General features: G+C 43.2%; 3 protein-coding genes and 2 long non-coding RNA genes across 8 annotated transcripts; 3 read left to right on the top strand and 2 right to left on the bottom strand.

Moving 5' to 3' along the window:
- Positions 1 to 1,247: 1,247 nt before the first annotated feature.
- olfml2ba (olfactomedin-like 2Ba) lies at positions 1,248 to 6,744 on the bottom strand. Its single transcript, XM_084692995.1, has 9 exons — positions 6,661 to 6,744; positions 5,937 to 6,496; positions 5,471 to 5,734; positions 5,137 to 5,244; positions 4,333 to 4,500; positions 4,002 to 4,224; positions 2,949 to 3,743; positions 2,580 to 2,756; positions 1,248 to 2,407 (listed from the first exon to the last, which is right to left on the bottom strand). Exons 2-9 carry the CDS (start codon positions 6,120 to 6,122, stop codon positions 1,779 to 1,781), a joined length of 2,550 nt encoding a protein of 849 aa, XP_084549121.1. The 5' UTR covers positions 6,123 to 6,496; positions 6,661 to 6,744; the 3' UTR covers positions 1,248 to 1,778.
- LOC146221352 (uncharacterized) lies at positions 2,293 to 6,500 on the top strand. Its single transcript, XR_014750790.1, has 4 exons — positions 2,293 to 2,465; positions 5,491 to 6,132; positions 6,254 to 6,304; positions 6,401 to 6,500. It is a non-coding gene; the product is annotated as an uncharacterized LOC146221352 (long non-coding RNA).
- Positions 6,745 to 6,753: 9 nt separating the features above from the next.
- On the bottom strand, positions 6,754 to 10,911 carry LOC146221349 (torsin-1A-interacting protein 1-like). 3 transcript variants are annotated; one of them, XM_084692996.1, is made up of 9 exons: positions 10,791 to 10,911; positions 10,326 to 10,393; positions 10,128 to 10,238; positions 9,769 to 9,909; positions 9,498 to 9,593; positions 9,250 to 9,393; positions 8,552 to 8,695; positions 8,250 to 8,459; positions 6,754 to 8,079 (listed from the first exon to the last, which is right to left on the bottom strand). In XM_084692996.1, exons 2-9 carry the CDS (start codon positions 10,360 to 10,362, stop codon positions 7,307 to 7,309), a joined length of 1,656 nt encoding a protein of 551 aa, XP_084549122.1. In that variant the 5' UTR covers positions 10,363 to 10,393; positions 10,791 to 10,911; the 3' UTR covers positions 6,754 to 7,306. The 3 variants fall into 3 exon arrangements, with proteins under 3 accessions (XP_084549122.1, XP_084549123.1, XP_084549124.1); XM_084692997.1 differs by having other exon boundaries at positions 9,769 to 9,858; XM_084692998.1 differs by having other exon boundaries at positions 9,769 to 9,846.
- On the top strand, positions 9,355 to 10,264 carry LOC146221350 (uncharacterized). Of its 2 annotated transcripts, XR_014750789.1 has the most exons (3): positions 9,355 to 9,604; positions 9,784 to 9,869; positions 10,179 to 10,264. It is a non-coding gene; the product is annotated as an uncharacterized LOC146221350 (long non-coding RNA). The 2 variants fall into 2 exon arrangements; XR_014750788.1 differs by lacking the exon at positions 10,179 to 10,264 and having other exon boundaries at positions 9,784 to 9,959.
- A 104-nt stretch (positions 10,912 to 11,015) lies between the features above and the next one.
- Positions 11,016 to 14,492, top strand: LOC146221348 (torsin-1A-interacting protein 1-like). The gene is made up of 8 exons (XM_084692999.1): positions 11,016 to 11,534; positions 11,824 to 11,937; positions 12,051 to 12,215; positions 12,304 to 12,423; positions 12,534 to 12,656; positions 12,790 to 12,888; positions 13,000 to 13,050; positions 13,140 to 14,492. Exons 1-8 carry the CDS (start codon positions 11,462 to 11,464, stop codon positions 13,922 to 13,924), a joined length of 1,530 nt encoding a protein of 509 aa, XP_084549125.1. The 5' UTR covers positions 11,016 to 11,461; the 3' UTR covers positions 13,925 to 14,492.
- Positions 14,493 to 14,751: the final 259 nt, after the last annotated feature.

The following is a 14,751-nucleotide window of genomic DNA, read 5'->3' as shown; positions in this document are numbered from 1 at the left end:
TACAAGCAACATCTAAGATGAAAAAAAACAAAACAAGTATGTTCAAAACAGATGATGACTTAATGGTAGGCCACATTTATGATATTTACAACATAAAGAATAATTGGAATTGGACTTAATAGGGAAGAGCCTATTCATGAGTGTTGAAGTTTCGTTTTGACATGGTCCGGTCAAATCCAATACTATTCTAACGTTGGTTGTTAAATTGACTTGTTCTCGCTGACTTGACCATCTACTAGGCCTAATTGCACTTTTATGAAAGTGCACTTAAAAAGCCTTTTCTGTTTGCAGATAATCCCTGTAGTATTTATCTTACTGACATTTATTTTTAAGATAGTGAAAAGATGCAGAATGAAGAAATGCAGAATGTTTTTATAACAATATCATAGTGTATACAAATGTTATCCCCAAAACTGCACTCGCCATTTACATGTCTTCTTCATTGATCCACTCATAGATTGAATGAATATTATAAGTGTTCAAGCAGCGTCTATGACTAGTATACTATTCTCATTGTTGCCATTTTAATTAATAGTAGGGGAAAATGCAAGTTTAATGTGTGGTTGGAAACAATAAATTGCTGGTGTTTTGATCCTATCTTATTTGAAAGGAATGCCTATTAGTTTGTTTGGTAGAATTGTGTTTGGGAATCCTGATCGTCCCCCTTTCATACCTATTTAAAATTCTATGACATATTAGCTACAGTAGATCATACAATGCTTGTTAATGTCTTCAGTGGTTTTGTCCAGTAGCTGCATTTGGTTCAAAACAATGTCTTTTTTTTTTTACTAATCCCATTCAGGAAGCGAAAAACATTTTACTTTTACCCAAGTTTTGTTTGTCACAACACAAATTCTAAATGCAGGTCAATAAAACACTGGATTTACGTGTAACTTGTTTGTTTTTCTTTTCTGCTTGGAGGTGAGGTTTCTTTAACTTTTGTCTTCACTGTGAACAATTACAGAAGTGTATCTTCTGATGGGGGACTTAAAATGGGCCTGTAGTGTCATGAGGAACGTGTGGCTGTAACTTGATTTAGTGCCCATGAAAATGAAGGGAATGCATTTTATGGTCTTTGGTTATACTTGTATGGTCTCTCTCGGTAGTCTTTATATATATAGAAATATCTGGTTGCTTCCCATCCAGACAGTCTTGAGATTGGATTACCGCTTGCAGGAGGTAATTATAGTCTCTTGGACTTCAACTGTGAATTGAAACCTACAAATGAAGCAACAGCAGTTAGCGTTTTTTAACCTTTAATTGCAGTCTCTTCAAAACAGTACAATGCGATATGGAGGGAGTAAGTGCTGTCACAAGACAAAGGTCAACTATCCTTGATGTTACTACATAGCAGGTTTCTATGTACACAGATTTAAGGACAACGGGTATATAACAAGTAAAGGGTAAAGGTATGTATAAAACTAAATATTTTTTACTTGTAAACAAGCTTTTATGGAAACAAGCATTGATATAACAGAATAAATGGAATGATGGATTAATAGCTTTTAAACCCAAGTCTTTAGAGGGATCTTAATTGGATGTCTCTACATTCATGTATCTCACTGTGAGTTCTATATTACAGTATTTACAGTACAACATATGCTGCTTGGGTTTCACCTAACTTTATAACTTTTTCAATTTACCAGGTGACGTCTCCTGATCGTTTACCAAACATTTAAAAAAATACTTCTAAGAATGGCCTTATGGACTGATCTACAATCCATTTTAGCAAATGCAATATTTTGCGTCAACTATTTTTAAAAGAATGGTAGGCTATCCTAACCTCCCTCTTGCAGTGTGTCTGCATAGGCAAACTTCACATCATATGTGACCTGATGTCCATTGTCCCAGGCGTACAGCATTCCCTCCTTAGGGTTGTAGTCGACCTGTGTGGTGTACGTGTAGTTGTTGGTGAACGGCATTCTGGGAATCATCTGAGTGTTAGTGTGCGTGTCGAAGGCATACGACAGGTTAGCGTCCTTGCGGTTGTAGCTGTCGACGGCGTACAGAACGCCGCACACGATGAAGCAGTTCCCGTATCGGTTCCTCCTCAGTCCGGTTCTCCACGTGGTCTCTCTCTGAACGCTCAGGTCCAAGGGGTTCATCCGGGTCAGAACGATCACTTCCTGTAGGAAGCCGTCGTCGTCCAGCGCTGGGTAGATGACCCACAGCCCGCTCTCGTCCACCGCGAAATCGATGTCGGAGTGGCCACGCCATTGCCATGGCGACTCCGTCTCCTCGAAGACGGCATCGTGCAGCATGGTCCAGGCTGCCACGTAGCGCAGACGCAGGTCGAACTTGATGATGTCGCGGGAAAAGGCGCGGTTGTAGTAAAAGGCTCCATCGTAGACGACGTGACCGGTGCCAATCCAGTTATAAGGAAGCTTGTAGGAATTGGTGAAACGGCCTACACAGACAGAGAGAGAGAGACAGAGAGAGAGAGACAGAAAGAGAGAGAGAATAAGGTATAAAGAATAGGCTACCAGATACTATATCAAGAAGGCAAATCCATTTGGCTGCTGGAACTGTATGTATGTGATATTGTGCCTGTTTGATGCTGTGGCACCTCCACTGCTTACCTTGTTTGAAGACCTCCATATTGCGGAACTCCAGCAGGTTGTTTCCATAGTAGTAGTTAGTGACGTAGATCCTGTCGTCGTTTCCCAGTGGATCTTTCATCCACGCTCCCTCGTTTCGGCCATAATTGTTGTGAGTGACTGGCTCTGAGATTATGGCCAAAGTGTCCTTACATTCACCTGTCGGTGAAAAACTCATGTCAGAAGGCATCTGTGATTATACTACTGTACAATACTTGGCTTACGTTTGTATTTTATACCAGATCATTTTAAAGAACTCTAAAGGAATGAAAACCATGAAAAAAGTTAGGATAAAAATGTCATTAAAATTAAAATATTTAATTATCTATAAAAACTGAACTCAGCACCCACCAGGCTTCCTGGTAGGTCTCTCTTCATGGTTCTGCCCTGGTTCCACTGGTTCCACTGGTTCTTGTGGAACCTCCACGTCCTCTTCGTCCCAGCTGATGCTGTACTTGCGTTTGACTGACGCTGTCTGACTGCTGCTGGTGGTGGTGGTGGTGGTGGTGGAGGGCGGTGGAGGGGCAGAGGAGGAAGGGGTGGTGGGGGCCAGTTTTTGTGTCGAAGGCAACATGGTCAAGCCAGCGGTGGTGGGAGCTGGGGCTGTTGTCGTAGTAACAGGCTCTGTGAACGAGGTGGTTATGGGTGTCACAGGAACAGGGGTGGTGGACGCCTGTGTTGTATGACTGAATGTGGAGACACTTGCTGTAGTTGGGGTTGGTCCTGGGGTGCTAGCAATACTAGTAGTGGCTGTTAAAGTTGGGTTCACTTCTATGTTTCCAGGTGATTCCTGGGTGATTCCAGGGACCAGGGTGGCCATGGATGCCACTGTTGTAAGAGGTCTGTCGATGGTCTGCCTGGCAGGAGTTTTGGCTGGCCTGACCATCATAGGGATTGGCCACTTAGTTGCTCTGGCAACAGAGGGGGTTGTGACAGCAGGGTTGGTGGTGGCAGGTTGTGCTGGAATGGACTGTGTTGATTGGCTGGTCTTCCTGGCATCTCCCTTTGGCCCTATCGCCTTTGGCTTAGCTGCTCTTGGACCCGCCCTCTCTCTGGCCCTGGAGGGAGTAGATCTGTGTTGAAGGAGTTGCTCTTCGATGAAGAGATTTAACGGGCCGTCCCCACTGAATCCATCATACTCAAAATCTAGTCAAAGAGAAAGGGGTTTAGAAATGTGACCAGCATGAAATATAATGTTGGGCTATTATAAATTAAAGGACTTTATTGACACTAGTAACTATACATTGAATAATGGAGATGGCAAACTACGTTCAAACAAGTGGAATTCCAGGATGTCAACCACACAAACAGCAGTTAAGACCACAAGGGTTCATGTGAGGCCAGTGATGGAAGAACTTGCTTGTCACTCTGTCGTCACGACGACACGAGTGTTCCAGGACTCACAGTTTTCCCCTGGTTCCCCGTCGTCAGCCACCATATGGTCAGACTTGTAGTAGGTCACACCCCTAATGGTCATCCCATTGGGGCTTGTCTTCACACCCTGCGGGTCCAGCCAGGCTCTGTCCTGGACGCTAGCCTGTGGGGACAACCCCGTGGTGGGCTTGGGACCTTCGCTGAAGTCCCTGGAGGGTCCAAGACTCCCAACAAACATTTCGTCGTATTTTTCCTGTCAAGAGGATAAAGTGCACAGTCTCTTGTCAGTTTGATTCTTTACTAGCTTTTGCAGAGTGGGGAAGATACCTGGCTGAGGATCTTTCCTGCAGGTCCCGCCCACCTCTTTGTTCTGATAGGCCGCTGCCCTGTCACTCAGCTCACTGAGATTCTTCCACACTCCCTGTAGAGGTGGGAGCGAGGGCACGGCTGGACTATCCGTCATCTGCAGCCGGGCGGGGTGAGATGCTTGCGGTTCGGTCTCATCCTGGGACTGCTCCTTTGAGACTGTCTGCATGGATGGCAGTAGACAGCATTGGATTAAAATGAATAAACCACCGTCGTAGGATGATTTTTATGAAATATAAAGCGCGTAAAGCATATTACAGGCGGTCAAATTAACTGGACAGCAGGGATTTAACAAACGTTTATGTATGTTTTCCCATGAGAGCGTATCCATGTTTTCCCGACGTATATATTCAGCTCACTAGTGAGCTGGTCATACGGTAAACTGTACTTCAGACAGATTATTACTTTCCATCGTTTCAGGAAAGCCTGGATCAGACCTATGTGCCGTCCAAGTCCATAAAAGGCAGTTGCCCGTGGCAAGCCATAGAACAACTAATAAAGTAGCGTTATTGTCCCTGTGAGAGTAGCGTGCCCTACCTCATTAGACTCGCAAGTGCTCTAAGTCCCATCGCCAATTCAGCGCAGTCGCTCTACGCTTCGTTGGTATTAAGTTTTTCTAATTGACTACATAAACGCTCACGGCTAAGCGTTTGTCCAGAGTGTGTTCTAATTGTTACAGTAATTTAAAGTTGGGTGTGCTAACCAACTCCGAAAGATTAACTAACTTATTGTCGATATTAGCCAGGTTTTGAGAACTCAGCAAGGTGGGGCACCTCCGCCTCAGTGATGAAATACTTACTTTTTCAATATTTTCCACGCGATCCAGAAGTTTAGAAGTGATGGAGTGAAGCTTCAGCAGATCCATGCCGTAAAAAGACCCTTCCAACAATTCAATGATCGTGGAGAGCTGAAATAACCAAGTAGATTCCATCAGGGTTGCACTCCAAGCTTAAGACACAGAAGGTTACCAACATCAAGCATATTCCAATTAATTCCAGTAATCCAAATCTCCTTAATAAATGGGACAGCTCATGTTAGAATCCTCCAAGATGACGTTAGACCCTGGTCTCCATCACTTGTCATGTAGAATTGAGTTCTTCTGCCATTTGTATAGTGAGTTTGCGTAATTTCACCTTTACATTATCTTTCCCAGCCTCTCTAAGTTTCTTCAGTCGGAAGTCCCCCTCGCATGGGTTTACCGCTGACGGCGGAGCGATGCAGGCGCACTTGCAGTTGGGTCCAGATGTGATAGTCTCCACGGTGTAGAAGTCCTGCGACGTGTCGCTCCCCTCTTCGATCCGCCGGCAGGCGCTCCTACTCAGGGGTCTGACAACACATTTACACCGACAGTCAGAGCCTTCTGAGAGTGCTTTCACTTTGTCATAATCACCCAGCAGCTACAAAGAGAAAAGGACGGACGCATTTTCCACCACGTAATCACAGCAACATTTTCCATAAAGTACAGAAATCCATGCAATTGATGATGCAGCCTGTTTTTAATGACTGCTGAACACGAATATGATAAACGTGACTATGTTTTGTTGGAACTTCGATTAAAAAAAATGTGTGTATGAGATTATCCTCACTAACGTAACCTACCTGGGTAAGAATATTTTCCTGGCTGTCCAGTTCCTCCTGCAGAGTGTCATTTTGGTGTCCCTGGTGATCAGACGTATTGGCAGTTTGTTGGTCCGCATCTGGCAACGCCGTCCGTTCGCTCGGTGCAGCAGAGCACCATCCGAAGAAAACGCACCACATTACGCACAACAGCTTCAATTTAGCCATAATGTTAGCGGTCAGTACACAAGTGGATTTTTTTTTCTTTAAAACGTTTTATTCTATAGTCTCTGCTTTTTCATTATCACAGACAATTCATAGAGAAAATGTCATTATGCTTTATCCCCTGTTTTTTAAAGACAGATTTGCAGATCGCCGTGGCATGTCCTGTTTCATGCAAAGGGCTTCAGGTAAAATGCGATGCCCTGGTTAAAATCTGGTGCAGTCCCATGTGTTTGCATCTCCTTGCAAGTTAGTCCATAGTAATTCCGCCTTCGACTCCTCAGAGACGGAGAGCAAAGAGACGGGAACTGATGGACTGTAGGGGGGAGAGGAGGAGTCGGACAAAGTGATGATGCCAGGTGACTTGCGTCTGTACGGTTCTGACAAGGCGAATTCCAATTTCAAACAGAAAGAGATCAGAAAAAAACGATTAGGCTGCAAATTAATTTATTGAGTTTTCTCAAATAAAAATTTGCTTTTAAAATCCTGATTTTAGGGTTAGGGCACCCTATGAAAAGTACAGAAACTATTATTGGAAGAGTACTTGTAGGTCTTTATTGAAGGTCGAGTCAAAGTTGCTCAGAAGATTGTCTTTGGCAGCCTACAGCAGTTACCTCATCAATGAAACATGCAAGTCTTGTGTTAAACAGTTTATTTGCGTTTCAATTTAAGGCACATAGTTATGTCAATGAATTAAGTCCATGGTGAAGAAAATTAATTTAGCTGGTATACTCTTTTCAACAGAATAACAATCGCCACATACATTTAAAAAATCACATTCTTATATGTCATCCTGTCTCAATCACATCAACTGGAAAACTAAAAGTTGGTAAGCACACTTTCTCTTTGGGTGGAGAAATGTGTTTTAGTTACGTGAAGAAGACTTAAGAATTAAAGTGCAAGGCCCAAAAATAAATCGTGTTTACAACTTCAAGTGCTGAGATCATAATGATATAATACACCTCCACATACAATTTTAATAAATAGGAAGGGTAGTGCATGTTGTCTCTCAAGCACCCATCTTCCATATGTACTAGCACAGAGTGCAGTGTATATGAAGGCCTTGGCCAATAGCCTATATAAAATTACAATGTAATGAAACATAAATCCTTAAAATATTGCAACTCCCTTTAGGTTGATCATCCGGTATCAGCAGTTGTGTAGAAAGAGGCTTTGGATCGTGAAGAGCCTTAAGTCCCTATACACCCATGCTGCTCTATCCTCTCCTCTGCTGCCACTGGCAGGATGAGGTGGGAGATGCGGCTCCACAGTCCACTTAACTTGTCCGTGTCCATGCTGTCGAAGGAAGCCGGGTGGTCTGAGGAGAGGAACTTGTCCTTGAGGTGGTCGTCCACCATCTCCTCAACCGCACTGAGTCCCAGGCTGGCCGACACCTCCTCCTTCCCTTCCAGCAGCACGGTGAAGATCAGCGAGGCCCTCTTGTAGGCCGCGTTCTCGTGGTCGCAGTAGCGGTAGAAGATGATGGTGGAGCCCGGGGGCAGTTCCTCGAAGCGGTGGATGACGGCCACGGGCTTGTCCCCCTCGAAGGCGTGCCGGAGCTTGTGGTCGATGTCAAACTTGACCTGGTTGCTGTCCTGGCCGGCCATGCTGTCTCCGTCAATCTGGAGGACGGAGCCGTTGAGGGCGGAGGAGAGGGCGGAGGCCAGACCCTGGGCCAGGCAGTGCAGCGTCCTTTCAGCCCTGCGGCCCGCAGTCAGGATCAGGCTGGCTGGCTCTTTGGGATGGGCTGTCTGGAGGTGCTTCGTTAAGTGGATCCTGCTTCTCCTCCAAAGCTCAAGGTGTTGGCTGGGAAACTGGACCTTAACTCTATCCATCTCCTTGAGGAAGACGTCTACCCGACTGACCTCCACCTTCTCAGGTGCAGACTTGGGTTGTAACAAGACTGCACAGAAGATGCTTAGTACGAGGCCCAGAATACCAATAAGCATAAACTTTGAATTACCTATTGAGAGATAGAGGCAGAAGTTAATGTTGCTTCAACTTACGTTGTTTAAAGAAACTACAAATATATAAATACAGTGTACATGTGTATAGATATTAGGTAAATGTATACATGATACAATAGCTATAGAAAGTCTTCACCATTTCAAATCATTCAACCGTAAACCTTACTTGGGGGGTCTTTGGTTGGGGTTTCCAGTGGGGTATTTTTAGATTGTTCATCAAACAGTATCTGCTTTTTATCCTCTTCCTTCTCAGGTTTCTCTTGTTCGCACTCAGCTGTGGTTATCGTCTCCACTTCGACAGGGAGCTGGACTCCTGGTTCATCCTTTGCAGTCTTGTTCCATCTGACTGTAATATCCTCAACTCCTTCCCTCTGACCTAGATGAACAGAAATACAGAACAATCAAGATTTCAGTGGAATATATAGAATGCCACTAGATATATCTGTGCGGTTGTCAACTTCACTTTACCAGTTGGCTGGACCACTAGTTCTTCATCTTGCTTTTCATCTCCTTCCTTCTTGGGTTGATTTAGTCCGCTGGAATAGTTTGTTCTCCCATCTGGAACCTCCTCCACTCCTCCATCTGGAACCTCCTCCACTCCTTCACGAGGACCTAGACAGAAGACAGGAACACAACATTTTAAAGAGTCGCAGAAAACCACATACATGCTTAGTACGAGATCCAGCAAACCAAGAAGCATTAACTTTGATGAATCACCTACTGAGAGAAACAGAGGCTGAAGTTAGTGTTGCTTTAACCTACGTTGTTTAAAGAAATAACAAATATATAAGATAGTGTATTCCTCCCCTTCAATAATACCAATTGGTATTGTATTTTATATCGTTGGAAAGCCTGATTAGTCACCTTTACAACGAGGTACAACTTGTAAGGATAATGCATTCATGGAACGAGCAACACAGCTAACCATGTTGGTGGAGGCCCAAAACAATTTCCAAACTCTCCTGCAATATTCTTCTGTTGGTATTCAGTCTCGTATTCACCCTCTGGTATTCACCCCTTCAATAATCGACCGAAATAACGTTTCCAAACTTTTTTTGAGGAGTTTAGAAATACAGTGTACATTTGTATACATATTAGGCCAATGTATTCATACAATAGCTATATAAAGTCTTCACCATTTCAAATCATTCAACCGTAAACCTTACTTGGGGGGTCTTTGGTTGGGGTTTCCAGTGGGGGATTTTTAGATTGTTCATCAAACAGTATCTGCTTTTTATCCTCTTCCTTCTCAGGTTTCTCTTGTTCGCACTCAGCTGTTTTCGTCTCCACTTCGACAGTGAGCTGAACCCCTGGACCACAGTTACAGAAAACAAACAGAAAACCTCATACAATAAGCATAAAATGTTCTGCACAACTTGTAGGAAAGTTGATTTAAGGAATCGTGCCGTCTCACCATCTACAGACTCGCTGTCTACACTGTTGCCACGGGTACCAAACGCCTCGCTCTCTGCCTCTGGTCCTGGTGTTGATGTAGTCTGTTCTGTCGGACCTGTTCATCAGGTAAAACACGTTTCCTTGAAATAACAGCCAATGGAGATGTTTTTACAATATAGTCTTATTCATGTGTCATGAGCTAGAATAAGATTCGTTTTTTGTCAATCCAATGACTGAAATTTGTATATAAAACTGTGCTGCAGTTGTTTGTGTACTTGTAAGAATCTTACATGTATCAGTCTCAGGATTGGAGATGTTCTTCTCGCCATCTAGTTCATTCTTCGGTTTGGCTTCGATGATGCCAAGATCTGTTGGATCGTCTGGTATTGTGGTATGTGTGCTACTTACACTTTCCGTTTCATTATCACTGCCTATTGTTTTTGTTTATTTTAAGGAAGATTTATAAATGTAATTTACAAAAGACATTTAAGAAATCTTGGCGTTTCCTCATTCTTGTGAAGGTGAAGTTCACGGGTGGCACATTTAATAATTATCAAACCGGAAGATGCCATGTTCAGATGGCACATCATTATAAAAACGAACTCAACTAACTAACCATTAATTTGTAATATATGATTGTGATAATTACCTTCTGAAGCCTTTATTGCAGTGCCCTGTGTATTCTCGTCACTTCCATTAGGCACTACTCTCTCATCACATCCCGCATCACTACTCCCTGACGCTCGTGGCAATGACGTATCTAATTGGTAAATAAAGATATCAAGTATTGGAAAAAAAATCAATATTGTCTTTGCCGACTAATAGCTGTGAAAGCGTTTTATCTCACCATTTGAGCCTTGGGAAATGGTGTTCGCCTCTGACATGCCTTTGAATATTGGACACCTCACTTAAATCCTGTACAGAAAGAATGTAGCAGTAAGCATTGGTACTATTGTTTAGAATACAGTGTAGATAGATAGATTAAATAGATAAGATAGATAGATACTTTATTAATCCCCTGGGGAAATTCAGGTTACGAGTATTTCCTTTACCAACCCTAATACGAGTTAACTGGACAATAAAGTACATAACTGGGTCTATTTTGTAAGGTAGCTTTAGCTAGCACCTGGGTTAGATAACCAGCTGTAAAGCATTGTAATTTATCGGTCAGCTATAGCTAACCAGGTTAGGTTAGCTTCAACTGGTATGCAGTACGCAGGCATGCTATGTCACATACCCTTTTATGTATGCACTTCTAGTTGATATGCCTACTGTATGCTATGTCATGCGAGTACAGCAAAACAAGATGTACCTTTTAATAATTCCCGATATGCCTTGAAATCCTCCAAACTGTCATACGGAAGCGCCAAAGCAATAAGAGTCATCCAACCAGACAATGTTTAATATGCAACCTTTGGCCGCTTACATGATTACACTTCCGGTTTATTTTTTGTCTTCAAAATAAAAGCACGTGAAACAGTGCTGTACATGCAGCTAAATATATCCCTTTACAGTTCTGCATAGTGCATTATGTTATCGTTTTGAGTGTTGCTGAATGTATGCCATTGTCTGGCAGGTCTGTGTAGTTTATTAAGGCAAGTTGTACGATGTAGATAGACCCAAAACTTATTCCGGCACAGAGGGTGGCAGTAATGTACCTATGTCGTTGGATGTTAACTGCTTTTAAAAACCATAGAAGAACATTCCGACGAGGTGGAAAATACTCAGTTGGGTCTGTAGAATACCTTTAATGGTGTTATGTTTTAAACGATGCTCTTGAAGAATGCTTATTTTTTGCGAAAACACAGACATTTCAAAGACATCTGTTAACACTGCATTACAAGGTCGCCTGTGGCAAGTCGAAACGGAAGCTGGACCTAGCTTGCTAGCTACTACACCAATTTCCGTTTTCTTTTTCAACTTTAAACAACTGGCCTGGAGTCACACGCTAGTTAACCTTTTTATACAATTTTTAGTGACACCATGAGTTCTAAAGTTTTACAAAATAGTGTTGCCCAACCTTCGACAAAGAGATTAACAAGACAATCAGCTAAAGGTTTGTATTAAGTCAGTCGTTAGGTTACGTTAGGTTGGTAGACTACGTGAAATAGTCTAGCTTTAGCTATGCTCCTGGTTAAAGTTAGAAAGTTAGACTAGTAACAAGTTGAACTAGTTAGCAATGTATTTGCACTTAATAGCACATATGTTTAGCAAACTGTATCTGCCTGACGCAACTTGTAGCTAGTTAACTACTACTAAACTAAAATGTCACTACGCATGATTTTATTGTGGCACATGGCCTCGTTGTCACAATGGTATTTATTTATTGCATTGCATTACACTAGTTTACGTTGAGCCAACACCAAGAGGTCCACTCAAGAGAAAGGCTCAAAACAAGAAGGCAGAGAATAAAATATCACCTACTGCAGTCAACGGCTCCGGAGACGACGAGGAAAATGGTAATAACAAGTAGCCTTCTGGTTATTTTGTTTTTAAAAGTGGTTTGTCCGCCCGTTAGCTAGCATGTTGAACGGTGGATCACTGACAGCTGATAACAATCTTCCTATCTCAGAGTCTCCCAGCAAGAAGACTAAATTGGAGGTTGAAGAAGCGGCAGATGGCAGTGGGGACGAGATGGATGTCCAGGATACAAATGAAGACGACAAACCGAAACACAATGATGACCAAGAGATGAGTGCAGAAGACGATTCCCTACTCGTTGCTTCTGACCTAAAAAGTGAGACACTTCTTACTGACTCACTCTGGCCTACAGCCATTGAAGTAACACACTAGAAAACTGACTTTTCTGCTCTGTCCTGGGACAGGGTCCAAAGATGAATTTTTAAAGAGGGGGATGACCTCAGACACAACAGTTAAGAGTCTCCAAAGTCGTAGATCTGTTCGTACACAACATCAAGTCCCAGACCTGCTCAGAATCAAGACAGGTACAAATAAAACCTTATTGGTTCACGGAATAATGAATCATAAATGGTGCTTGAAAGATCACTTGATTGCATGCTTTTCATATTCCTAATTCTTACACGATTGTTTTCAGGTGAACCTTTAAAAAAAGATGATGTCTCGAACAAGTCTTCTCCCAGTCCCAGACAAGTGGAGATTGCAAGGAGCACCATGTCGGAGTACAGACAGAAAATGGAAGGAAGAGTGAAGTCCACTTGTAATTACTTTCATATTTGTCATTCGTTGCCGTTTGCAAAATGCCAGGACTCCATTTGAAGTAAGACAAAGGTTGGTGATTTTGTTATCTTTGAACCCAAATGCAATATAATGAATCGCAAATCTCTTTTCAGATCCTCAGACTACAGTATATGCCACTTTGAATGCCTCTCACACGCCACAATATCAGCTGAACAATAAATCTCCCCAAACCACTAAACTCCGAAAACAAGGTACTGAAAACGAATTTTCTGCTTTAGTGGAATAAGTACGTAAATACATTTATAGTGTGTTTTTTTTTCTTCTTCCTCTAATACCCGTTTTTTGTTTTTCTTGTTTTGAAGCAAAAAGGAAATTGTCAGTTACCAAGCAACCGTCTGTGCCGTCCTCCAAAGGTCGGTTTGTACATTAATGGACGAGAAAAGGTGTAAATTCTTGCATGTGTCACTCTTTTGTTGATTAAAACTTTCTCTTTTCCTGACAGGGTGTATGGTATGGAAGCTTTTGAAAATCGTTCTGGCTCTTGTCACAGTTGCCTTGGGTGTCCTGGCTTACCAAATGCTAGCCCATCAACCTGGAGCAGATGCAGGGCATCCAGCCACGCCTCCAGATGATTTTGAGGCTCATCTATCTCACCTCGAGGCCCAATTCCCCCGACAACTTCCAGAGTTGTGGAGGAGAAGCAGGATCCACTTAACGAAGCACCTCCAGACAGCCTATCCCAAAGAGCCAGCCAGCCTGATCCTGACTGCGGGCCGTGGGGCTGAAAGGACGCTGCGCTGCCTGGCCCAGGGTCTGGCCTCCGCCCTCAACGGCTCCGCCCTCAACGGCTCCGTCCTCGAAATCGACGGAGAGCGCATGGCTGGCCATGACAGCAACCAGGTCAAGTTTGACATCGACCACAAGCTCCAGCACGCCTTCGAGGGGGACAAGCCTGTGGCCGTCATCCACCGCTTCGAGGAACTGCCCCCGGGCTCCACCATCATCTTCTACCGCTACTGCGACCACGAGAACGCGGCCTACAAGCGGGCCTCGCTGATCTTCACCGTGCTGCTCCCCCAGGAGGCGGTGGGACACGAGCACGACCTCAAGGAGGTGGAGGAGATGGTGGAAGACCACCTCAAGGACAAGTTCCTCTCCTCAGACCACCCGGCTTCCTTCGACAGCATGGACACGGACAAGTTTAGTGGACTGTGGAGCCGCATCTCCCACCTCATCCTGCCAGTGGCAGCAGAGGAGAGGATAGAGCAGCATGGGTGCGTAAGCTGAACAGCACTGATCTGACAACCCAGGTTACAAGTCGGCCGGCCAGATAAGGACCAGGCGTGCTCCTCTCCCTCCTAGGGGAGATCTGGAGCAGTGGACTCGCTTCTTGAGACGGTGTCAGAGCCTCAAGAAGAGCTTGTGTGCTCCACTTTCAATTGCCGACATGACTTTGGTCAACTCTGACGTGTTTTACATCAGCATACTCTGAAAGTTTGATTGCAGTCATCTTCACTGGTATCCAGAGTGATTGTGTGTTTTTGTTCCTTGCCCAAAGTTTTCTATAGAGATGCAAAAATGAATTTTATAAGATTATCTATTTGTTGATACTTTGTCCTTTTGCACTGTACGGTTCTAAGAAAATGGTAGCATATGTTTTATGGCTTTGGAAGGGACTGCACTTAAATGAAATGGAATTTGAAAAAAGTTATAATTGATATGTTACTGAGTTGTTAGACTGGTTATATCCTTATGTAGATTAGTCTGCATATTTTGTATACCCTGAATCTAAACTTTGACCTATGTGTTAATAAAATGACTGAAACTCAGTTAATTTAAATTCAACCAATCAAAATGTCCCTGTGTATACATGTGTACAAGTATGCACTAATTCTCTCTTGATTTGTTTTAACAAGCTCTTTAGAAGGATTGGTACTCTTAAATGGGAGTACAAATGATTTTGTGGCTGCAAAAGGTTGTTCATGTTTTGTTATTAAAACTGAATTTTGCTGAATAGCTTAATTTTAGCTGAATTAAAATATATATTTAACTACTCTGAGTTTTGTTGAACAGATTGTACAACATTTGTAAGTATTAATAACGGTTTTTGACTT

Source organism: Hypomesus nipponensis, chromosome 26, assembly GCF_054491055.1.
Source record: "Hypomesus nipponensis isolate SF chromosome 26, ASM5449105v1, whole genome shotgun sequence".
Classification (NCBI taxonomy): Eukaryota; Metazoa; Chordata; class Actinopteri; order Osmeriformes; family Osmeridae; genus Hypomesus; species Hypomesus nipponensis.
Note: the sequence above shows the minus strand (reverse complement) of the source record. Positions and strands in the feature narration are given on the sequence as shown.